We start from the raw sequence: 27160 nt of genomic DNA, 5'->3' as shown, positions 1-27160 counted from the left end.
TGCTGTTGAAACCGTCTCACCATTTTATTTGTCAAAACTATCTACAGTTTAAAACCTCTCGCAAGACCAAACGTTTACACATAGGCTATTTATACCTCAAAACTGCCGCAAGATTGACCCTTTCTGCTGTTTTTGGGGGCGAATCAATGTGATTATATGAGATTATAGACATACCAAATTATGTGCATGTATATAATAAACTATATATACACATGTGCATCATATACACACACACACACACACACATATATACATATATATGTATATATATATATATGTATATATATATATATATATATATATATATATATATATATATGTATGTATGTAAGTATGTATGTATGTATATATATATATACATACATACATATATATATATATATATATATATATATATATATATATATATATATATATATACATACATATATATATATATATATATATATATATATATATATATATATATATATATATATATATATATATAAACACACACACACATACATACATACATATACATATATATATATATAAACACACACACACATACATACATACATATACATATATATATATATATATATATATATATATATATACACACACACACACACACACACATGATGCACATGTGTATATATAGTTTATTATTTACATGTGCATCATTTGGTATGTCTGTAATCCCATAGAATAACATATATATATATATATATATATATATATATATATATATATATATATATATATATATATATATATATATATATATATAATGTCACCATTTTCAAAACAATTCAAAACCTTTTATAAAAATGTATATGTAAATCTCGTAAATGCAACGATATTGACTGTTTCTATTGTTTGTGGGCGAATCAATGTTACTCTATGGGATTATAGACATACCAAATGATGCACATGTATAAATACACAGTTTCAAAAATCCTAAGCTGTCGACAGTGATAGCAAGACAAAAAAAAAAAAAAAAGACAAACAAACCCTGCACACAAACGCTTCATCCAGTAGCTCCGCGACCAGTCCTTCATGGCAAACTGTACAATGAAACGCGATGATATTTAAGCTATGGAGAGGTGAAGCAGTGTGGGTTTGTCTTGGTTTGGTCTGGTTTTGGTCTTCTAGGTGGTTTTGACCAGGTCGTACACGTGGATGTGGAAATCGTCATCGTATTTGATGTAATAGACAGACGGTTTGGCAGGAACTTGATAGATGACAAGGCCTGTTCTCTTGACGCCTTTATCTGTCACATACTCCACCTGTTTACCCACAAGGCTTTCTGTTTCCTCGCCGGGCTTCCTGTCTGCGGGCAGCAGGTGTTTGTTTTCTGAGGAAAGAATGACATTGAACTTCGCTGTAAACTTGACTGTATGACTGAAAAGTTCTTGTTTCACTAATATAATGAATTAAATGTAATTTTAATACTATAATAAATTTCAAAGTAATCTCTTTACACTTTCTAGGCTGCATTTACTTGATTAGAAATGCAGTGGCACAAGTAATGTTAAGGAATATTACAATTAAACATAACTCTTCAGTTTTTAACTTACTCACCACCACTTTATTAGGTACACCTTACTAGTGGTGGGTTGGACCACCTTTTGCCTTCAGAACTGCCTTAATCCTTTGTGGCATAGATGATGGACAAATTGAATAGCATCACGCAGTTGCTGCAGATTTGTCGGATGCACATATATGATGCCAATCTCCCATTCCACCACATCCCATAGATGCTCTTTTGGATTGAGATCTGGTGACTGGGCAGGCCATTTAAGTACAGTGAACTCATTGTCATTTTCAAGAAACCATTCTGAGATGATTCACGCTTTATGGCAAGGCGCTTTATCCTGCAGGAAGTAGCCATCAGAAGACGGGTACACTGTGGTCATATGTGGACATGGTCAGCAACAATACTCTGGTAGGCTGTGGCGTTGACATGATGCTCAGTTGGTACTAATGGATCCAAAGTTTGCCAAGAAAATATCTCCCACACCATTACACCATCACCATCCTGAACCATTGATACAAGAAGGGATGGATCCATGCTTTCATGTTGTTAACGCCAAATTCTGACCCGACCAGCCGAATGTCGCAGCACACTTCCAATGTCCAGTTTTGGTGAGCCTGTGTGAATTGTAGCCCCAGGTTCCTGTTTTTAGCAGACAGGAGTGGCACCCGGTGTGGTCTTCTGCTGCTGTAGCCCATCCGCCTCAAAGTTGTACATGTTGTGTGTTCAGAGATGCTCGTCTCGGTTGTAATGAGTGGTTATCTGAGTTACTGTTGCCTTTCTATCACCTGGAACCAGTCTGGCCATTCCCCTCGGATATCTACAAGGCATTTGCGCACACAGAACTCCCAGTTACTGGATATTTTTCGGACCATTCTCTGTAAACCCTAGAGATGGTTGTGCCTGAAAATCCCAGTAGATCAGCAGTTTCTGAAATACTCAGACCAGCCCATCCGGCACCAACAATCATGCCAAGTTCGAAATCACCTTTCTTCCCCATTCTGATGCACGGTTTGAACTGCAGCAGATCGTCGTGACCATGTCTACATGCCTAAATGCATTGAGTTGCTGAAATTAGAAATTTTCGCAAGTAGTTGGACAGGTGTACCTAATAAAGTGGCAATGAGTGTGTATATATATAATGTAAAAGGAATGATGGAACTGATTGGTCACAGTTTTGATCTCAAAATTGCTTAAAAAACAAACAAACTTAATTAAATGAATTGCTTAAAAATAATAACAAAAAAGTAGATGAGAATTAGTATTGTCATGATACTGGAATTCGATACCAATCGATGCTGAAATTTTTCCTGCCAACATTTGAGCGCTGTTGAGTGCGGTCTTAAACAACGCTGATTTGTCGTTGTTTTCAGGTGCTCAACAGAAATGACTGGCCGTAAAGGTCATCGGTTTTCATCTGTATTCACGATTATTCAAAACGATTATCAGTTAAAGTCAAAATTATTCGCCCTCTTGTGAATTATTTTTTTTTTTATAAATATTTCCCAAATTATCAACAAGAATCAGTCCAAGGCACAAATAATATAAAAATAATATGTATCAAATAATATAAATAATTCTATGCCGAATTTATGATGATAGTAGACTTTTGCTTGTTAAATTATTTGAGTGCCATTTGAGATGTTTAAATGAGTCATGTGACCGTAGTACTCAAAAGAGACTCTAGACGCACCTGATCACTGTTACCCTGATGAAGGCAGACTCCTGCCGAAACGCGTAGGTTTTTAGAGATTTAGCCATGTCAAGAAAGGCTTTTTAAATTTTTCACTTTTTTCGAGTGCCTTGGACTGATTCTTGTTGCTGTTTTGATGAATCCCTAACCCAAAGAGCACTGACCATACATTTGAGCTTACCCCAGAGCGCTTTTTGTTTGTTTTTTTCTGGATTAATTTCCCAAATTATGTTTAAACAGATAATTGAATTAAAGGATTTTTTCACAGTATTTCCTATAATATTTTTTCTTCTGGAGAAAGGCCCATTTGTTTTATTTTGGCTAGAATAAAAGAAGTTTTAAATATTTTGAAACCTATTTTAAGGTCAATATTATAAGCCCCCTTAAGCAATATATTTATGTTTGATTGTCTGCAGAAGAAACTACTGTTACACAATGGCTTGCCTAATTATCCTAATTAAGCCTTTGAATCGCATTTTAATCTGAATGCTTGTATTTTGAAGATTATCTACTAAAATTCTATGTGGTTTCATCATGGCAAAGATAAAATAAATCAGTTATTAGAAATGAGGTATTAAATCTATTATGTTTAGACATGGTCTGAAAAAAAATCTCTCCATTAAACAGAAATTAGGGGGAAACGGTCGCTAATAATTCAGGAGGGCTAATAATTCTGACTTCAACTGTAGTTATTTTCCCCCCTGTAAAAATAAGGAAAGGGAAATAAATACAATAGAATAAAAATATGAAACAAACTGTGCATCTCCACTGTAAGAAAAACACTTTAGCTACAGCAGTCCTTGAGTCAAGAGCAGAGAGGGATTTTGTCCTTTTGTTGTTTAATTAATGATTAAAACAGTCGGCAGCAGGGATATTGCGCGCTGTCACTTTAAGAGCAGTCCCGTTCTGTTTATGTTTTCTCTTTCACGTGTCTTCTGATTCTCAAATTGTTTGTTTATTACATAAATGAGGGTTAATATGAATAAACCACTAAACACCGCATTTTGACACCTATTTGACAATTAAAGTGCTCATATTAAAGGTGCAGTAGATGATCTTCCACAATGCTAACAGCTTAGCATAAAACTCTGAATCACAGTTCTAGAGCCATGCCTCCTTAAACATGAGAACAGCAAAAGAAGAACCCTCTCTTATGTGTTAAAGTGACTAGTGCTTGTCTGGCAGCGAGAAAGCTAAACTGACATGCTATTTCAGAGCGAATATTTAGAGTTGCTGGTAAACAATATAGGGAGAGACTAGGCGGAATAGCGCTATTTGCTTGTGTTTTGTTGTTAAACTGATTAAAATCTACATTATCGATGCTGTAAAAGGACCTTATGAAACTGAAAATAGCCCTATCTTTCACCTGAAGATTTTAGTGGTTGAACAACACTTCTGTGAAGATATAACCCGTTTGTAACAACAACATCGAACGTTACATCAGCTTTGCGTGAAGCTAAAATAGTTTTAAAACAGAACATTCCCTGTCTAAGAGAAATCCTTCAGCCATTGTTTCATCCTTTCTCCAGTGTGCAAAAGTAACTCCAATATCGATTCAGGTTTTTAAAGTTTTGATTCAGCAGGTTTTTACCGATCTTGCGCGCGCCCTCTCTCATGAACGCGCAGCACCAACAGCGGTCGGCAGAGCTGCGTACAAACGGCTGCGCAGTTGTTCAAATCTGCATTTGCTGACAGACAGTTTGGCCTACTTATCGGAATTATTAGAGATGTCGGTCCGACTCTATTTAATTAGATGAATATTTTTTAGTTTTATGCCTTACCCAAAATACATATAAATACATTTAGATCATTTACTTTAATCATCACTATTAGACTGTGAAGAGACTTTCAACCAGCACAACAACAAATGCTTCTGAAGACAACCACCTACTGCACCTTTAAGAAGACGCAAGATGTGTGTGCTCTGCTCGTCTCTGAGGCTGAGCACGCGCACACACACAACAGCATGCGGTCTCATTCGAGCTTTTAAATACATGAATGATCGAATGAACATCGATGAACGATGCGCATCCCGTGCTGCAAACGTTACATTACAGTACATGCTTTTAGTGATGTGAAACTGAGCTTTGCAGAGCAACAAATGCGTACAACTAGAAAGGGGGCGGTATATGATGCAATAATCATTTTATCTTGATTACTGTTTTTTCATAATCGTTAGAAGCCGAAATCGAATTTTGGATTAATTGTAGAGCCCTAATAACAACGTGCATCAATGAAAATGGAGCACTATTGCAAAACAATCTTCAAAATTCAATGATCAGAACACTATCATTCTTCAAACTGAAAGAACTAAGGTTTAAGTAAGAGCATTAGATTACTCACCAGCTTCAGGTAAGATCCGCAGGTCTCCGTCTTTGTAGTCGTCCCAGAGCTGGTACATGTACAGGACGGGGTCTTTCTCGTACGTGATGTAGTACCAGTTGGTCATGATGGGCGCTCGGGACAGGACCATCCCTCGCCACTCGTTCTTCTCTCCGTCCTCCTTCTCAAACAGATGCTCCACCGCTTTGCCCACCAGCTCCTCTGCGTCATGAGGAACCTTGATCTTATTGTTTACTTGGAAGATAGTAAAAAGAAAGCAAGATTACTGAAAGCAGATTATTAAACGGATAAACACATCTCATTGGTTCGGATCACATTATCGCAACAAATTTGGGATTAATCTACAAGTATAAAAATCTTTTTGTAATTTAAGTTAACAGTAGGGTTGGGTACAGAAACGCGACGCCATTATAGCACCGGTACCTTTGTAACCGGTATGTACTAAGGGTGTCACGATCCTCCAAATCTTCGATTCGATTTTCGATTCTAAAGTCACTGCTCGATTCGATTTTCGATTTAAAAAATAAAAATGAAACAAAATCATAAACAAATCATACAGTAAATGAATAAAGATAAGTTACACACATAATTGCCACGTGTCAATCACTTTTTCCGCGGGACTCGTGAATAGGCAGCGATCTGTGTCCTTATAATAGTGTCGGTAAAAAAGGTGCACAATCAACAGGAACCAGCCAACAGTATCTGAGATGTTCGCTAAAATTACCAAGTACAAGCGTGAAAGTGAAAGACTGAAGCAGTCTACTGAACCGCCGACTGCCTGGACTCCCTGTCTCGAGCGCAGGACAATGTGTGTGCATCTGTGCGTGTGTGTGTGGTCACGTGATGTGCGTTTTCAGCAGTAGTGAGTAGGGAGGGCTGCTCAGAAATGCAAAACGCCACTGTGGATGTGGATCGTTATAAAATGCCGTTTAAAAACTAAGACCTATTAGTGTAAACAGGGCCTGAGTGTGTATTTTTCGAGAGCGGATCTGCAATGGGGGCGGGGCGGAAGATTGCGATGCCAGTGTTGTCTATTGGCCTAACACTAATACTTACACAGCAGAGCTTGCAAAGTTTTTTTTTTTTCAACAACACGAAAGTTGTCAACATAACTCACTGGAAATCTAAAATACTTCCACACCGGCGACTTCATTGAAAGAGGAGAGGGTTTAAGTTCTGTCGACGAGTCTCCTGCGTCTGCGTGTTTTTTTTCGCTTGGCAAGCGTGACATAGGGGCGTGGCAGCATCTACGATTCCATATTTTGATTCGATAATTGAAATTGAGCATGAATTTCGATCGATTTCGATTTAAAATCATGACTCTTAGTATGTACCGGATCAAATCAGCATATGAATTTCGGTGCCTTATTTTGGTGCCACTGGTGCTGTGACAAAGGACGTAAGGAGCATCAAAGGGGTGCATCAAAGGCACAAATAGGTACTCGTTGTCACACCAGATGTAAACATTTAATTTTAAACAACGCATTTGGTGAGCGTGGGCGACACTCTTCAGATCAACACGCATGATCGCATTCATCAAGCTTGCTTAAACTAAGATTTTAAAGCGGATTTTACAAGCAAGAATTGCAACACAGCAACGTGCGCACTTGCTCTCTCTGTCAGTGAGGGTGCCGCACATTAGTTCCCTGCATTTGCCAGAGGCTGATCCCCAATTTGACACAGGTAATAGCGATTTTAACACTTTTAATATAGGAAGTCCTCGGCTAGGCAGAGACTATTATTAATCAGAAATCAAGTGTACACAGTTTTATGTTAGGAAATGAATTTACAAACAGTCGACAAGTAGCAAGGAACAGATGTAACACAGTGATCAAATGTAGTTTTCAGTCACGCTCATGTAAGTCATATTCAACTTGTTTAGTTTTGCCTTCATTCATTTTTGATTTCCGTCTTCAACAGGTGATTTATTTACAACACATTTTTAAACATAATAGTTTAACTAACTCATTTCTAATATCTACTGTTTTATCTTCCGCATGCTGACAGTCAGTGCAGAACATTTTACTAGTTATTTTGCAAGACAGTTGTATTCAGACAAAGTCCCTTTAAGTATTTTATAGTCTTTTATTCAGATTAAGGTGTAATTTAAAGACTTAATCAGTTAACTACGAAAGTTGAAATTATTAGTCAAATTATTTTTGAAACTGATTTGTTGTGTATATCAAAAAACATACAGTAAATATTTCTTGAGGAGGCTAATAATACCAACCTTAATTTTTTTATATTAAAAACTGCTTTTATTCAAGAAATAAACAATAAGAAATATGACTTATTATGACGCCAGAATAATATTTTTTTTTTTAGGAAACACTGTGAAAATTTTCAAAATCATTATTTTAAATAAATGGGAGGGCAAAATAAATTGACGTCAACTGTAGGCCTATCTGTTAAAGTTCACAGGTGCAACAACGTACCTTGATGTACTTGAATGTTAGAAATGTGATCTCCTACACCAGTACAAAGTTACTTGTCAAATAAATAAACAAGGAAGATTATTTTGAGTTTAAGGTATTTAACTATCTTGTTTTTGAAGACTGCAGAGGGATGCATGAAAAAAATGACTTTGAATAATTCGAATAAGTATTTTGTGATATATGTTACAATGTGCCCCCAAAAGTACAAGTGGCCCCTGCCCGCAAATGATCAAAGGAAATGTATTAATGTAATTCAAATATATAAAATATGAATGGATGTTTACTATAAACTCAAATTATTGTTCTATTAAAATTATTTGTCATCCACCATAATATTGTGGCTTAAAAGTATCGATTCAGGCACCGTTTTGGCACGGTACCATTTTAAAAGTATCGATTTAGCACCATTATCGAAATAAACCCAAACGATACCCAACCCTAGTTAACAGTGATCCACACAGAATATGGATCGACTAAAATCTCTTTTGCCCCTTCATACACCCCCACACTCTCCTCATAACTTACACTCCCCATAAACACTGTAACTGCATTATTTATTCATTAATATCTGCACAATTAAAATTGCACATACTCATCTTGAATTGTACATACACACTGTACATATACATTTGTAATTATGTTCATAACTATCAGCATACCCTGATTGTTAATAGCAACCTGTACATACATTCAGCTATTGTAAATCTCTGTTCATAGCTAATACAACCTGCATATAATGCTCATGATACATCCATCTGTAAATATGACCATCGTTTTTTTTTATAAATGCACTTTTTAATTTATACCTGAATCCTGCACTTGCTGCTATTGGACTCCTGCTTAGACCTAAACTGCATTTCGTTGCCTTGTAGTTGTACATGTGTAATCAATGACAATACAGTTGAATCTAACCTAATATATTCTAATCTAATCTAAAAATGTTATGAATGTACCATATTTTTTTTTATTTTGAAAACTCTCTTGTTTTTTGAAGAGAGAAAAAAACTTTAAAAAATTCAAATTATCTGTACAAATATTGCGATATTTTCATTTTACATCAGTATTATTTACAATTTCCTGGTTAAAGAAAAAAAAAAACAATCAAGCAGAACAATTCCACTCCCACTATTGCATATGCATCTTTTTCTAGATGCAACCCACATTTGCTTTCCATGCTGTGCAATAGGGCTGCACGAAATTGGAAAAATCTGACATTGCGATATTTTTTTCTGCGGTATACATTGCGATTTATAAATATAATTTCACCAGATAACTTGAAGAGAAAGAATTCATCAATTTAGATTGATTGAGATGTTTAATGATTATGCATTTCATTCATTCATTTTCTTTTCGGCTTAGTCCCTTTGTTAATCAGGGGTCGTCACAGTGAGATGAACCGCCAACTTATCCAGCATATGTTTTATGCAGCAGATGCCCTTCCAGCCTCAACCCATCACTGGGAAACACCCAAACACTTCCGATTGTGCATTTCATTTGCATACAATATAATAAATAATAAGCATATATAAATTAAACAGAGCAAAGATAAAAGTAAAAAAAAACAGTGCTTCATGGTTTTAAGGGGAGTCTAAGGGTGCTTTCACACCTAGACTTTTGTTTTTGAACCGGTCTCGTTTGCCCAGTTAGCGCAGTTCGTTTGGCATATGTGAATTCAGCAATCGGCTCGAACCCGTATCATAACAACAATCGCTCTGAGATTGCCTGAATGAGGTGGTCTCGGCTCAATTGAAACAAACTCTGGAGTGGATCGATTGTAGTGAGAAAGCGATACGATCCGAGCCCGGCTATATCACAGTGTATCATGGATATGTCATAGGCATATACTGTATACGGCTATATGAAAAGAAAATAAGTAGGGCTGGTCATTTTACCAGTAAATGTGCGTTTTATTTCAAAGACGAAAGTGAAAGCATGCTGAACTATTAACAAGAGCTGTTTATCCGTTAGGAAATCTGACCGACCTGCAGTTTATCTGTTATTTCTCTCTATAATGTGTTTCCTTTAAAGGGTCACAAACACAAAAACACATTTTTTGAGCTGTTGACAGTCGTATATGTGTCCCACACTGCTAAAAACACTATTAGGACACCTATATTTCACTAAAAAGTGTAAATTGGTTGTTTTTGCGTTATTTCAAGCAAATTCGTACTTCCGGTTTGAAACAAATTTTTGAAGCTGCGTCACGGTCAAGACATAATAGCGTGTATTCCAGCGTGCAGACTGGACGTCTGTGCCAGAGTGAGTCTTATTACGTCTTACAGTGTGATACATTAATGCATGAGTAAGGCTTGGTTCAAACCAATCAGCGCGCTCTATTGTGCAACTTCATTAATATTCATTACTGTCACAGTGTTTAGACGGCAGAGACGGCACGTTGTGTTGGCAAAACAAGCGTGAAGTGTTGCTTTTATAGTTTGCTGCAGTTAAGTTTCGTTTTCATTTTCTCTCTGTGAGAGCTCAGCTGGAGTCACGTGTGGATTAACAGTGTACGCGACGCTCGACAACAATAACTTACGTGTCTAAGGAGGATTTTTTGTTTACCTGAGAGCTGTTCTCATCTACAAACGCTGAGATCCGGATTCGCTTGTCTTCTCTTAATAAAGATGCGGCTCTAGTTGCTGGTGATTGTCCTGTCTCTACAGATTTGGTAAGTGAGCGACCAGTGCTCTTTGTTTATTCAGTTTGTTCGTATCGAACAAACTATTACACAGAGTGTTAGCACCACAACCAAACTTTAACCTCGTGTAGGGTTTTCACTGCATTTTGTGACCGGAATAACACGCGTGGCTTTCTGACACTACCTGCCGTGTGCATCTAAGTTTCCGGGAAATGCGGAGGGTTTTTTTCTCTCATTCGCCGTGCGGTATCAAACATTGCATAAAATACACACTTAGAGCAGATCCTCGAATCAAATATCTTGTTTGTCGCGAGGGGCATGAATGAATTCCCTGAATGAAAGAGCCAAACTGCAGTTAAAGTCCACCATTTAATAATTTGGCAAATAATTCGACTACAGATGTCCATGTCAACAGCCACACACCATGCCTCTTTTCTTCCTCCAACAAAGCTGGACATGCCCACTTTTCTGACTTTTTCCAAAGCAGAGGTGTAAAAAGCACCCTGCTGAAACGAGGGGGTTTCATGGCCCTTTAATGCATAATTCTAGCCAACGGCTATGAATGATAAAGTCTTACCTCAGCTCTATATTTGATGACGTCTGTGGGTGTCACCATTCAAAATTAAAGCGCAGCTTTTCGCTTTTGATGTCTTATTGCTCATAGTCATAAATTAAAATAAGGACACATGACAGCTAAGCGGGACTCTGCAAATAAACCCTGAAACTCTGACCAATGTGAGGAGAGTTTACTCTCACGTGACTTGTTTTAGCGTTTTTGGTTCGTTTAGAAACTTTGCCGTGTGAAAGCAAACCGCACCAAGAACAAAGAGCAACAATGTAACAATTAATCCCTGTTTCGGAACAAATGAATCGATTCACAGGTGTGAAAGCACCTGAACAGTGTTCAGGTAGAAACAAAAAACAAAAACAAATGTAAAATGACATGATCTTCATTGCATAAATCCTTAAAAAAATATAAATTTTTATTAAAACTTATAAACAGTACTGTATTTTTGTGTCTAAATGCATTAAACTTGTAAAACTCTCACAATCAAAAGGTTTAAACTCTGCAAAATCCACAAACCTCATGTGTTCTCAATTGTGTGACTGATCTATAATCCCAAATCAACATTGCACATCCTGAGATGTGACTATTGTGAATGTGCACATTGCAATATATCGACACTGAAACAATATATTTTGCAGCCCTACTGTGCAACATTGTCATTACTTCTCAATTGTGACAGAGCAAATCTATGCATGTGATATTCAGCCTTCGGCATTTCAACAGCAAACATCATCATAGCAAGATATTTCCCAATTCACTGTCTTTTAGTTTGTGCTTTGCTAGTCAGTTCATTTCCCCTTCCGTCCGCTTTAATGTCATTATGATTACTGGGGAACAGATGTGCACATTATTGAAAAAAAAGAAAAAAAAGAAAAAAAAAAGCAGCAGCACCGCAGTATGAGGAAAAACTCGTATACTCGACAAGCCGCCATCTGTGGAGAAAAATCATCCCCTTTAAGGCAGTGAAGAGAGATGATGCACAAAGAGAGAGATGAAATGTGGAAAAATATCTGCAACACTTAAATGTAGGGCTGCACAATATATGAAGAGCTCAGATGCAAAACCCTCTGAATCCATCAGTCCTCTTTTCTTGTAAATGAGCATTTTCTATCAGACTCCTATAATTAGGTTAAGCAGTTTCATTTTCTAGGTATTAAAAAGGTTATTAGCTGGTAAATAAAATAACTTTTTTTTTATTTTTATAAATGTCACTTCAGACAATTCTTTGGTTTTTAACAAGGTTGATTTTCTTTTGCGTCAAAACCAGCTAAATCCACTAGTGCCTTTTTTTGCAAAAACCTCTAAATCCACCTATCAGGACAAAACAGTGTTATTAGTTGAAAAATCACTAAATATTAGGGATGTAACGGTATCAGAATTTCACGGTACGGTAATACCTCGGTATGAATGTCACGGTACGGTATTTATTGAATCATTTACAGGAAAAACAAAACTTATAAAAATACTCCAAAAAAGTGCCAAAAGTGTCAATGACATACAAATTAGCCATCTATCTGTAAGCTTTGAAACAGGAACTTCAATTTTAATAACAAAAAAATATTAAACCATGTAAAAAAATAAAGTTTCAATTTAGTAGTGTTGAAAACTCGTCACATTCAACATTTAATCACTCACTCACTTAGATAGAGATGGGTTTAAAGGAAAATTATCATATAACTATAATCTGGTAAAAGCTGGTATCTCTGGGTATTTACAATGTCCCCTGCAACAGAAAAAAAACCCTCTCATTTGGGACTGAGGTTTCTGGGACAAGAGAGATATGATTTAGCCCAGGTTGACAGCAGTGGGTAACGTTGTGCATTGTCTTTCCCCCACTTGAGAGGACAAACCATGAGTAAGATAGAGGTCTCATGTCTGCATTAATCTGAACAGTGTGCTGTTCAGATTGCTATTCAGTACGCATGCGACAACACAGCTGATAAGAACTCGCGCGACAACACAGCTGATAAGAACTCGCGCGACAACACAGCTGATAAGAACTCGCGCGACAACACAGCTGATAAGAACTTGGCGACAACACAGCTGATAAGAACTTGGCGACAACACAGCTGATAAGAACTCGCGCGACAACACAGCTGATAAGAACTCGCGCAACAACACAGCTGATAAGAACTCGCGCGACAACACAGCTGATAAGAACTTGGCGACAACACAGCTGATAAGAACTCGCGCGACAACACAGCTGATAAGAACTCGCGCGACAACACAGCTGATAAGAACTCGCGCGACAACACAGCTGATAAGAACTCGCGCAACAACACAGCTGATAAGAACTCGCGCAACAACACAGCTGATAAGAACTCGTGCGGCGACAACACAGCTGATAAGAACTCGCGCGACAACACAGCTGATAAGAACTCGTGCGGCGACAACACAGCTGATAAGAACTCGCGCGACAACACAGCTGATAAGAACTCGTGCGGCGACAACACAGCTGATAAGAACTCGCGCAACAACACAGCTGATAAGAACTCGTGCGGCGACAACACAGCTGATAAGAACTCGCGCGACAACACAGCTGATAAGAACTCGCGCGACAACACAGCTGATAAGAACTCGCGCGACAACACAGCTGATAAGAACTCGCGCAACAACACAGCTGATAAGAACTCGTGCGGCGACAACACAGCTGATAAGAACTCGCGCGACAACACAGCTGATAAGAACTCGTGCGGCGACAACACAGCTGATAAGAACTCGCGCAACAACACAGCTGATAAGAACTCGTGCGGCGACAACACAGCTGATAAGAACTCGCGCGACAACACAGCTGATAAGAACTCGCGCGACAACACAGCTGATAAGAACTCGCGCAACAACACAGCTGATAAGAACTCGCGCAACAACACAGCTGATAAGAACTCGTGCGGCGACAACACCCGCTTTAGAGTTTTTCAGCTCTTTTTCACCCCCGCTTCTAGCAGCACACTCCATTTCCGCATTACTGGATCTGTAGCGACAACAGAGCGCAAGGGATGATGGTCAAGCATGGGCTGATGGGAATTGTAGTTTTCGCTACCTCCCGTTCGCTTCATTCGCCTGAGCAAATTTTCTCAGAAGACCTATAGTTTTACCAAGTCATGCGACTTCGGTAATATCGAAAAAAATTAATATTGCGGTATGACGGTATTTACAATACCGTTACATCCCTACTAAATATGTATCTAGAAATTATTTTATCAAACATAAAACACATTACACAAACAACCTGAAGTTAAAAATGCATCTGTTAAGTAAGTGGCGGTTCATTCCACTGTGATTAACCAGGGAAAAAGCAGAAGGAAAATGAATTAATGAAATATGTCAAGTGTGTTAATCAATAACATTAAAACTAACATTAATCTTACCTATCTGTTTTCATTTCTGATATTTGGGATTTAGATTTAATGCAAGTAGAGCAACGTAAACATTGTAAACTTAGCTTGGTAGATTCAAATAATGCAGTTTAAAACATTGTGAAACATTAATATCTGTGCGTTGTCCATTAATATAAAACGCTTATCAGGCGTATAGGTATTATGACATTATGACGTGATATATATATATATATATATATATATATATATATATATATATATATATATATATATATATATATATATATATATATCTGTAGATATTAGTATTAGTAAAAATTCTTTTTTCTCAAACATATGGTAATAAACAATAATATTATGTGTCAGTCTACTGGCTTCTATAAATAATTCTATTCTACCTAAAATAATTCTGATGTTAAATTATTATGTTTGAGATATGTGCTTGCAATCTGTCGTTGACAACATTATAAGACCATTTAATTCACTGGCAAAATAATTTGTCATTATCAGGTTATATTCAACAATAAATAGGCTAGAGTAGTTATACTGACACTGTAAACATTTATTTTCATGCACAACTCTGTTCGCTATGAAAAAAAAAACTTATCAAATGCTTGTCGTAATCTTAACTCTAAAATGTGATATGATCATTTAAATGAAGTGCACACTTTCGGTTTCATTTTGACTGCTAAAGGGCTGTTCATACTTCACGTGCGGCTCCCATAAGATCACTCTGTGCCACAAACTGAATATTATTTACAACTGTATTACCTGTTACTCACAGACTGTGCATGTTCTGTTCACTAAAGGAGACGCGCGCGCGTCTATCATTAAGTAGAGCGCACCTGCCCTACAGCTCACGGTCAGCAGCTCACGTCACGTGTGATTTTCTGGCCGCGTACACAGCATTATATGAAGACAGGAATTACATTTTGAGGGTGAATTATACCTTATAAATACAGTATGTGACTCTTTCAACATCATTTGGAGGTGTCAATGTCACTGAGCAACGTATGTGAAGCAATGAAAAGACTCGTGCGGCCGCCTTTTCTTCTCTCCTGAACTTGAAAATATGATTGACAGAATAGTAGAAATACTGGATTAAGATCGTCTAGGGGGTCGAATCGGGATCGCAAACTTTTTACGATTAATTAATAATATATATATATATATATATATATATATATATATATATTGACTATTGACAATATATACAGTGGTTCTGTTACTGAGTTTAATCCTTTCTGTGCATGACTGTGGTGTAGATAATGCCACATGCACTGTGATGTGTTTTATAAAGGTAGTTCATTTTGAAATTAAAATAGTAAAATGTTAAGAGTTACACTTTTCACTGGAGGAAACAGCTGTGAGTAAAGCCTCCTTTCCACTGCACACAACAAACGACAAACGACAAGCGACAGACCGGAAGTCATTCATTTCCAATGGAGAGCAGTCCGGGAGCTGCGCTGAGTTCCGATCATCTCCGTATGCGGAAAATTCGGATCCGAATTGAGCTGCGGATCCGTTAAAATATTTGAACTCCTGCGACTTGACCGTATGCTACCTGCCGACCAGATATGATGTATTCCATTGTTGTCCAAGCAGATCCGTGTGCGCGAGATGAGAAATAGAGGAGTTTATTTGGTTATTTTTTAAATTAAAAAAGTCTATATTTAAAAAAAAAAAACTCTTCTGTTCATAAATGTACATAAAAAAGTAATAAAAATATATATTTTTAATGTTTTCTCCACATTCCCTTCAATATTTTAGCGGTCTTTGAGTTTCTAGTACTCATTCATCCATTAAATCATGTAAACGCACGAGTATAAAGGCTCTTGCATTTGCCCTCCTTTATTTCGGACACCGTGAGAATCAGCTTCTCCCCCGTAGTGCACGACAACACTGAAAATACTGTGCGGCTGCCACAAGGGGGCGTATTCCGACAGTCGTGTCCAAATGTCATGTGCAGTGGAAAGGCGGCTTATGAGGTGAGCACTGAGGAAAAGGGAGATTGGTAATCCGATAGCTCCTATATGACATTGGGGTACAAGGTATACAAGTGTATTCATAGCATAACTCCAAATAAGCATATTTTATAACAATTTATAGATAAACACACACCTCGTTCTCTCGCTCTGCGCAGCTGTGATTTGCTGATTAAATGAAAAACAAAAGTCGGGGAGGATCCGGATTCTGCCGCCGTCTTCATATCAAATATAAAGGGGGCAGAGACAAAATTTGGTCTACAGTTTATGAGCTAATAGAAGAAGTTTTAGGGGGGCCGAATAAAAATATAGAGGGGCTACAGCCATAATTTTCCATGAAGATATTTTGTAAGTTTCCTACTGTATGTTGGACTGAAGCAGTTGATATTCATTTACACTGAGGAAGAGCAGAGGGTTGCTGAAGAACTGCTGAGTGATTATAGCTGCTGTCTGGGCTTTCACTGCACCTTCCTTTCTTCATGTGTTCAATATTTTTTCCCAGCATCAGTTTATTGACTTCATTGTATTATTTATTGACATATAACTTCATTTGTAAACTACTTCAACTTGCTTTCATTGCATATATGGATTTCTTTGGTTGCTACCAACATCTGGCGAAAATCTCAGGTCAACAACACCTTTAGAAATAAGGGTGACGTGTTCAATACTTATTTCCCCCACTGTATTTTGTGCAAAAATTCATGCACGACTTCTGATCAGTTGAAAGCATTCTCACTAGCGCTGTCAAAATTAACGCGTTAACGCATGCGATTGATTTGAAAAAATTAACGCGTTAAAAAAAATTAACGCATTTTTTATTTTATTTTTTCCTGTTGTGGCCTGGGGCAGACCCGGCATTCCCGCTGTTTCGACGTACTTTTTGGGCCGGGCTGATCATCTGCTTATGATCTGATCGGCCCATAAAACACTTAGCAGACTGTCATGTTTTTCTGCCTGAGTGATTGACGGTGCTGCGAGCTGTCACGCTCTGAAAGTGAGATGTTTCTTTTCCGGACAGAGCCGCCGTGTGACATAATCTTCAGCCCATTGGTTATTTTCTTTATTGACATTGGGCTGACCCAATCACAAACTTCCATGTTGGGCTCTGTGTAACGTTGGTGTGTATTCGTCAAAATAGCACAGAGTCCCGCCTGTTTCTTACGCGCTGGTTCGCGCCGCGGGAGAGCAGGCGCACTCTGCAGCAGGGCACAGATCAATATACTCCTGTCTATTCTATCTAGTTACCTATCTGTCCATATACATATACTTTTTTAAACTTAATCTGCACCACGGCCGTGGCAAATTCCTATGCTGTTTCCTTAACCTGCAAGTCTTTATTTTACAAATGATAAAGAATGTCCGCTTCTCACGCTCTATGAGGGGTCATTCATGTATTTTAAGATGCACTCGTTCAGAAGACAAGCGCATGAGATATCATGACATTGTGTTTTTGATCGATGATGTAGGCTTATAGTGACAATAATATTTATACAATATGGATATTATAATGATATTTATACATGACCAAACTGGTGTGCAACTTAAGCAACGTTTTTTTTACATTTAGTTTTGTAGTTCTGCCCAAACAAATATTTGTTGCATTTTTTTAATTGTTTAGGTTCATTTGATTGACAATGTAAAAGCTGTTAGCTACGTTTGATGTTTCACTGTTGAGTTAAACATTTTTTTAGGGTCTCTGACACATTGCTTTTATTATTTATCTTTATTTTATTAATCAACATTAACTGTGTGCGTTAGTAGGCGGTTTTTGTCATGTTCATTGTTTATTAGGCCCCCTCAAAACACACAGGCACCCACATTTCCAGTGTGGGTTATAATTTTATTTTAATAATAAATAAATAAAAAAAGTAGTTTTTTTAATTTGTCAACTCTCGTTATTTCCTATAAATGGATTTTGTGCTTTTAAAGATTGGGAGTTGGTAAACCTATTCAAGAGCATGCACAGATTTTCAATACTTTATTATTATTATTATAATTTTCCATATCTGCAATTCCTGTATTTTGGCAATTTTAATGGAAATCAATGTTTTCTTTATTGGTATTGATTGTTTTGAAATTCAAATGGCTTTAATATGTCTGTCAGGGCAGGATCTTGATGGTTTATTGTGGGTATGAAGATTACATGAAGAAATCTGTTACAAGTTAAACAAAAATTCTAATAATGCATTATATTTTGAATTTAAACAGTATTTGTCTTGCGTTTACATTAATTTTACACTTGAATAGCCAAAATTACAAGTTTCAGTCTTTTAAATGCGATTAATCGCGATTAATTTTTTTTAAAAAGTGCGATTAATTAGTTAATTTTTTTTAATCGATTGACAGCACTAATTCTCACTGAACAAAAACAGTAAATTCTCACTCCAAACACTTCAGTACATGATGTTCATACTCTATAAATACAGCAAATAGCTGCTCATCCTTTCACACATGCTATTTCCTGTCACCGGCCGGCTTCCTGTTTGCAGAAAAACAGATCCACCTACTCACCCACTTTCTCATTGAGAACCTGCAGGTTTGAGACCCTCTCGTCCTTAAAGAGCTCGATGCCGTAAACGCAGTCGAATCCGTCATATTTGACCATGAAGAGCGAAGAGTTGACGCTGAGCCGGTCCAGAACGGTGCCCTTCCACTTGGTCAGCGCCCCCTTCTCCCTCCAGCTGTGTTGGATGCGGCGGCCCAGCAGGTTGTTAGGATCTGGAGTGAGACTGTCGCTTAGTTCGCCGCTGCTGCGCTTCCTGCAGAGAACAGATAAAGATAAAACATCAGATCCATTGAGGAGGACTGCTTTACTCCTCTAATGTGGATGATTATTATTGGATGGATTCTAAATGGCACTGCATTGTCCACTTAGATGATATCAAATGCATATGGATAATGCAACAGATACTGTGCTCTAAAGTGGTGGTAAAATTAGTAACTAAAAAATAGATTTGATTTGTTAAATGTATGGATTCTTTCTGGTAAACACTAAATGTGCTCTTTGGCACTCGACGAAGGTGGTCGCATATTCTCCTTCTCCCTCCCCTATCTTTCCAGGCGTGCTCCTCCTGTCTCGTCGTATTTTTTATTCCTGAGGCTGTCCTTGCTCTGCTCTCCAAACAATAAGGAATTGTGGATATGATTAACTGGTCTCTGAATGCAGTTGACACCATCTTCACAATGAAGTTGAGAATTGTCATGCAAAAACATTTGTAGCTGGATACACCATGGATGGGTGTGAGACGTGGCGTGTTGTGTGCCTGGCTGCTCTGTCCCTGAAGGACAGGGCTCGAAATTAACTTTCTGACTTGGTAGCACCGGTGCTCCCAATCGGAAATATTCAGGAGCACCAGAAAAAATTTAGGAGCACCCACCAAAAATATAGCAGGGCATTAAATTACTGTTTATTTCTTTGTATTTTAACTTTGTAAACTATAAACTCATGGGTCTCTTCACAGTTTGTCTCATTTTGTGAGCCGACTGACAACAGTTGTTCGCTCCCCTCCTTCTCCTCTGCTGTTCCCACTCCTGCCCTTAGCTCGTGGAGCCATTAGGATGCATCTTTTGAAAAAAATCTAAGGTAAACCTGAACCGAAAGTGGGGAGTGTCATGACCCTTTAATGGTTTTGCACCATGAGCTTTAGACTTTGCGCCAAGATCGTTAAAAAAAAGTGTCCATTGTCTTTGCTCACCTGGCCCTTTTCTTGGACATGTTTCCAAAGCCTCAAACACACCTGGAAGAGAAACAAATGAAAAAATCACTTGTAAATTTTACGATTTTTGTCTATTTTGTTTTTGTAATGTCTTCTTTCAAACTGTTAAAAAAAGAACCTAAAATAATAAACATATAAGTGTTAACTGTATAATTTTAATTATATAAACATCCTGAAATACTCTCACAAAATGAGCCATTTCACTAACTTCACAAGCTTATCCAAATTACACTTAAATTATATATATATATATATATATATATATATATAGTAGGGATGTAACGGTATCAGAATTTCACGGTACGGTAATACCTCGGTATGAATGTCACGGTACGGTATTTATTGAATCATTTACAGGAAAAACAAAACTTATGAAAATACTCCAAAAAGTGCCAAAAGTGTCAATGACATACAATTTAGCCATCTATCTGTAAGCTTTGAAACAGGAACTTCAATTTTAATATCAAAAAAATATTAAACCATGTAAAAAAAATTAAGTTTCAATTTAGTATTGTTGAAAACTCATCACATTCAACATTTAATCACTCACTCACTTAGATAGAGATGGGTTTAAAGGAAAATTATCATATAAATATAATCTGGTAAAAGCTGGTATCTCTGGGCATTTACAATGTCCCCTGCAACAGAAAAAAACCCTCTCATTTGGGACTGAGGTTTCTGGGACAAGAGAGATATGATTTAGCCCAGGTTGACAGCAGTGGGTAACGTTGTGCATTGTCTTTCCCCCACTTGAGAGGACAAACCATGAGTAAGATAGAGGTCTCATGTCTGCATCAATCTGAACAGTGTGCTGTTCAGATTGCTATTCAGTACGCGCGCGACAACACAGCTGATAAGAACTCGCGCGACAACACAGCTGACAAGAACTCGCGCGACAACACAGCTGACAAGAACTCGCGCGACAACACAGCTGACAAGAACTCGCGCGACAACACAGCTGATAAGAACTCGTGCGACAACACCGCTATTCAGTACGCGCGCGGCGACAACACCCGCTTTAGAGTTTTTCAGCTCTTTTTCATCCCCACTTCTAGCAGCACACTCCATTTCCGCATTACTGGATCTGTAGCGACAACAGACCGCAAGGGATGATGGTCAAGCATGGGCCCCGTTCGCTTTATTCGCCTGAGCAAATTTTCTCAGAAGACCTATAGTTTTACCGAGTCATGCGACTTCGGTAATATCGAAAAAAATTTATATTGCGGTATGACGGTATTTACAATACCGTTACATCCCTAATATATATATATATATATATATATATATATATATATATATATATATATATACATATATATATATATATATATATATATATATATATATATATATATATATATATATATATACATATATATATATATTTATATATATATATATATATATATTAGGGGTGTAACGATACACTCAGCTCACGATACAATGTGTATCACGATATAATGTTCACGATTCGATATGTATCACGATATTTGGAATAAAAATTGAAAATTTAACTGAAATGCAAATTTTACCAAGTAAACTATTTTTTATGTATTTCTTTTGTTTCAACTTGTTAAACTGAACCTTCTTTAAGAAAATAAATTAAACAGGCCTGTCTCTAGAAAATAAAACAATTTAAAAACTTCTTTAAAAATATTATTGAAATGACAGAGATAAAATTAAGGAACAATTTAAGTAAAGGTGCAAAGAATAAGCTTTCTATTCAATTGAATTTAACAGTAAGAGCTTAAGGCTTTGCTTGGTCACTTGCGTTTTTTGTGTGTGCAAAAAAAAATCCACATTTCCAGGTAATCAGCAGTTCTTTAAGATAATCCTGAACTTATGTGTATCTGTCTGAGAGGTTTTTATGGATGGCTGTGTTCATGTTGGGCATGATGAGTGACAGGGAGGCCGTCTTTTCATTACACAGGACAGTCGTGGCTCTTTTCAGCAGTTCAGGCAGGTTTACTATTTCTTCGGCGTCGCTAATGTCGGCGCTATCAAGTGTATCATGTTGACGTGCATTTTTGTGTACCTCTGTACTCAAAAGGGTTAATGCTCGTCGTAATCATAACTCTAAAATGCGATATGATTGTTTAAATAATGTGTACGTTTTCGGTTTCATTTCCACTGCTAAGTGCTGTTCATACTTCCCACGCGGCTCCTGAACGATCACTCTGTTCCACAAACTGAATGTTGTTTACTACTTTATTAGTCACAACCTGCAGGTTCTGTTCACTGAAGCAGACGCGCGCGTAAGGCAAGCCGTTTTAGCATTTAAACCTTTGTTCTGAGTCTGACTATCCATAAATATATTTAATTCATATTTAATTAAATTCATTTAGAGACATCTCTAATTACAATTGTGACTAGTCAAAACTCATTTAGAGATATCTGCAAATATTTTTCAATGGAAGTCAATGGAGGAATATGACTAGTCATAATATATTTGCAGATATCTCCAATCTGATTTCGTACTAGTACAATTGTAATTGCAGATATCTCTAAATGTCATTCTGACTAGACGAATTATAAGTATGACTAGTCAAAATATAATTAGAGATATCTCTAAATATATTTATGGATAGTCAGAACAGGTTTAAATGCTAAAACGGCTTGCCATACGCGCGCGTCTAGCATAGTCCGCTGTCTGTAGTAACAGCTCACGGTCAGCTCACGTCATGTGTGATTTTGCGGCCGCCAATACATCATTATATGAAGACAGAATGATATTTTAGGGTGAATTGTACCTTATAAATACAGTATGTGACTCTTTCAACACCATTAGGAGGTATTCATGTCGCTGTGCAAAGTATGTAAATCACTGTGAAGACTAAAACTTCGGCTATGTTTGTCTCAGTATGCGTGTCAAAAAGCGGACGAGTCTAAAGCAATGACTGTACAACCGAAATGTTGCCAGACGTCTTATTTTGAGAGGATGGGCCATTCTCTATTTCAGCTCCACTCATCTTGGTCTGCTAACATTACTGCTGCTGCAATCTGAACTCACGTGCGACAGCAGGTGGAACGTAGCTCACGTGCAAACAGCTCAACTAATAAGAGAAAACGGACGTCATATCGTAATATATATCGAAATTAACTTTTTTACTTGGTAGCACCGGTGCTCCCAACGTCAAATATTTAGGAGCACCAGAAAAAAATTAGGAGCACCCACCAAAAATGAATGAGCACAGCTGCAAATTGTTTTTTAAGGGATTTATTGTATTTTAAAACAACATTAATAGGACTGACAAAAACCAGAAACAACTATCTAACTAATGCTGCGAGGACATTGATATTTGTGTGCAATAATTCCAAAATAAATAATTAGGAATTATTGCTATGGAATAATAATAATTAGGCTAATAATTTGGCTATGGAATATTAATGATGATGAAAATGACAATAATAGTAACAATGAATTCCATTTCTCATTATGATGCTGCCTTGAATGTGCATGAATGTAGGTTATCTGCTATAAAAAAAAGTCTGTTACTTTATAAAAAATAATTGTATAGTTTGCATGAAACAAAAATGAAGCATTGCAGTAAGAAATATTTATTTTGTACTGCTGTTTTTATATGCATGTCAATTTAATAAATAATATTTCTGCTACAAAACAAACAAAAGATTATAATAAATCATTAAATTCAATAATGAAAGCTGCAAAGCAGTCATCAGTAAATAAATATAAAAATAAAATACACCTCAAAAAAGAATAGACAAGAGAAAGTAAGTAAAGTCTCACTTCTATCACTCTTTAAAAGTTTTGGTTTCAGTTTGTGTTAATTTAAAGGTTCAGTCTGAGCTGATCTTCATTTTTCTGTGTTAGTGGAAAAGCTGGCAAGTCAGCCGACCCAATTTATGAGCAGGCAGAGCAGGATTCTTGCGCTAACCATCGGCACAATACCGGTCTTTGTTATGAGCCGCAGTTTCAGTGTAAACTTAGTAAAGGCGAGCTTCTTTGGCGATGATATGTACAGTATTAGATTTGACTTTTAGCGGACATTTGCGCTGAACACGCAGTGAATGCAACGCATGGAGATTCGGGCACCTTCTCCAAGAAGCGCGTACTCGATTGATCACAGCTGGCGGATCATTATTCACCACGTGACGTGTCATGATCGCTCTCATCTGCGCCTCAACTTTAGGTGGGGTTTGCAAACCTGTGTGCTTTAAGTTTTTACTCTTCAGCCGTTTGCATTTCCCGTGGTCATAAAAGCTCCTTCCCTGTCACCTGACAGCGGAAAGTCTTGAGTGATTGACAGCTAATATGAACCAATATAGCGGCAGGGAAGAGCGATTCAGCACGTTTTTACAAAAAATCAAAACAGGTCGCACTACAACCATTATCTGCAGTCGCACGAATGCTCCCAGATATATTATGAGGTCGCATAGATTAATTTTCGGGCGCATATGCGACCATAATGGTCGCAATTTTGAGCCCTGATATATATATATATATTTAACTTAAAGTACACGTGAAATCAAAACTAACCATATTGACTTTGTTAGCTCACATTGCTAGTTTTTGAACTCTTCTGTGCATGTCATTAAGAGAAAAAAAATTGTTTGCTCTTGTGATCTTTAATTGAAATCTGAAAAATGCACTTCCTGTTTGTTTTCGGTTAAATTGTCAGATTAGGAATTCGGCGTGGCTAACATACTTAACCACATCCCTATATCTGTCAGTTTTGACAACAAACAGAAATAGTGAGGGGGAGGAGGAGTCTGATAGGTTGTAATAACTCTCCCAAAACCCTTTTCCAGATCTTTCTGAATAGAATGCCTACTTTACGACATCCAATCAGCTCGCAGTTGAAAAAACAAGCCACGCCCACTGTTTTCTCATTTAATATTCCGTTTCCCTAAGGCCGTACTCACACTAGGTACAGTTGCCTCGAACCGGGCCAAAGCACGCTTGTCCCCCCTCCCGTCTCCCCGACGGCTCTCACACTACAATCAGGCCTGGGCACGCTTACGTCATCGATGCTGCGCTGTTCAGTGAGAAGTGCAGTGGAGATTTCTCTAGTTATATCGTTTCAGTCGTTTGATATAAAGTGATATGCAGTCAAATATTTTGCCAAAAAGTCCTTAGGGATGCGGTGACACGCAGTCAGATATTTCGCCGAACAGATCCGCCACTTTTGCCGGTCATAAACAATCATAAAGCCCTCGTGCTGCAGGAATGAGGAGGTTTGCTAAAGGCGCGCAGCTGTCGTGCAGTGAGGGGTTTGCGTCTTTAATAAACTATGGCAGTTTGCGTTCACTGAACAGTAAGAATTATTAATAAATCCATATGAAACAGTGCCTAAAAAGTCACGTCTCGCTTTCAGCCCAAGTGAACCGAGCTCAGGCACATCCTCTTCCAACCGGGCCAGGGCCGGCCAAGTGAACCGTGCTTGAGCCCGATTAAGCGCACTCACACTTCTCAAACCATCCGGGAAACGGGCCTGGGCACGGTACGGATGGCATAGTGTGAGTAGGCCCTTAGTCACTGGCATTATCTTCAGCAGGTGAAAGCTCTAAAGGCAGACGGCTGCTTCTCACTCAGGGCTGTCTATGCTAATGAGTGAGAGGTGGTCACTAATTGGCAGGGCTTTCCCAGTACAATGACACATACAAAAGGAAAATGTAAATCAAAAATGATTCCGCAGACGGTTTAATTAAGTGTGATATAAAAAAATGTAATTGATTGAGTGTTATAATTAGAGAATGCCTATATTCGCACATTACAAGCAGACAACTGTTTTTAAACCCTTTATAAAATGATTTTTAGCATAATAGTTACCCTTTAAAATTAAATAAGTTTAATTAGCATGTCATAACTAGCATAAGGGATGTTTGAGGGTTACGAGAAACAACACAAACACACACATAATTGCTGTCATACTTTCATTTCAGCGTAAAGAAACTAATGGGAGTGTTATCATATGGTAGACCACATGATTTTGGCAACTAAATTCAGTCCTATGGCTAATTCTGCGACATTTGTTCACATGGTACAACACTGTAAACAAACGTATGTTGCATATGTGACGCCACGTTGCCCTTTTGTTATTTCGTAGCCACATTAATCTGGCCTCTGATTGGACAGTGACCCAACAGAGCCAGTGTTGCATAATTACTTGGACCCTGCAGCATGTTTTCATGTGTTTGTCGTTTAAAATCGTCTTAAAGTTGATGTCAAATCACCGCAGAACATGAGACGTCCGTAATATTGCGGCATGATAGAGGCCGGCTTATTTTCAGAGTAATAATATGCGTAAAATGTGTTGTAGCTACACATATCTGCGATTACACACCCTTCACGTCATATCTGCCATGTCAGACATTAATAATGCAAGTAAATGAGTGTCTAGAATCTATAAAAAGACACAAAAGCGGGTCGTCACATGAAAACCACCAACGCAGCTATAAAACGCTGGCATTTCTGTCCTTTGCGCAACCGCTTCACCTTCGCGGTTTATTCTCCTTCATACTCATATTCCCACGTGCACGTGTGTCTTAGCATAAACTGTAAGAAATGCGAGATTACCTGGCTTCTATTTTCATGTCTATAATGGACTTCCCTCTGCAGATATCCTCATGTATAATGCTCGTTCAGACGTCAGGCAACAACCTGGTACGGTTGCGTTAGACTACAACTCCCAGAAAGCATTTTCGCAGAAAGAAGGGTGAGTAGAGGGTGAGGAATTCTGGGAGATGTAGTTGAAGGGCTGTGAACTCAGAAAGGGGCGGACTAGCGTTCTTCCTGTGTTAAATAAAAGCCAGACACACATGAAATATTTACCAAACGCCTACGTAAAACTCAGCAGAGAACATGTAGAATTTATAGGTTAATATAGATGTTTAAAATGTAGTTTATATTGAATCTCTTGGGCGGGAAAATCTTACTACTTTCATAAGCAACGATGGAACT

General features: G+C 37.7%; 1 protein-coding gene across 1 annotated transcript; it reads right to left on the bottom strand.

The window, feature by feature from the left end:
• zmp:0000000521 lies at window positions 1–26883 on the bottom strand. Its single transcript, XM_087241778.1, has 5 exons — window positions 26777–26883; window positions 20218–20259; window positions 19034–19281; window positions 5559–5792; window positions 1–1342 (listed from the first exon to the last, which is right to left on the bottom strand). The coding sequence occupies exons 2-5, from the start codon at window positions 20235–20237 to the stop codon at window positions 1137–1139; spliced, it is 708 nt and encodes a 235-aa protein (XP_087097904.1). The 5' UTR covers window positions 20238–20259; window positions 26777–26883; the 3' UTR covers window positions 1–1136.
• Window positions 26884–27160: the final 277 nt, after the last annotated feature.

The sequence above is a fragment of the Danio rerio genome, chromosome 2, assembly GCF_052040795.2.
Source record: "Danio rerio strain M-AB ecotype USA chromosome 2, GRCz13ab, whole genome shotgun sequence".
NCBI classification, from domain to species: domain Eukaryota; kingdom Metazoa; phylum Chordata; class Actinopteri; order Cypriniformes; family Danionidae; genus Danio; species Danio rerio.
The sequence above is the reverse complement of the archived record's forward strand: the minus strand, read 5'-3'. Positions and strand labels throughout refer to the sequence as shown.

Coding starts and splice junctions, on each gene's coding strand:
- zmp:0000000521 (XM_087241778.1), bottom strand. CDS start 20,237: ATGTCCAAGAAAAGGGCCAG. Junction 5,793..19,033: donor GGTTCTCAATGAGAAAGTGG/GTGAGTAGGTGG, acceptor CTATCTTCCAAG/TAAACAATAAGATCAAGGTT. Junction 1,343..5,558: donor GCGGATCTTACCTGAAGCTG/GTGAGTAATCTA, acceptor TTCTTTCCTCAG/AAAACAAACACCTGCTGCCC.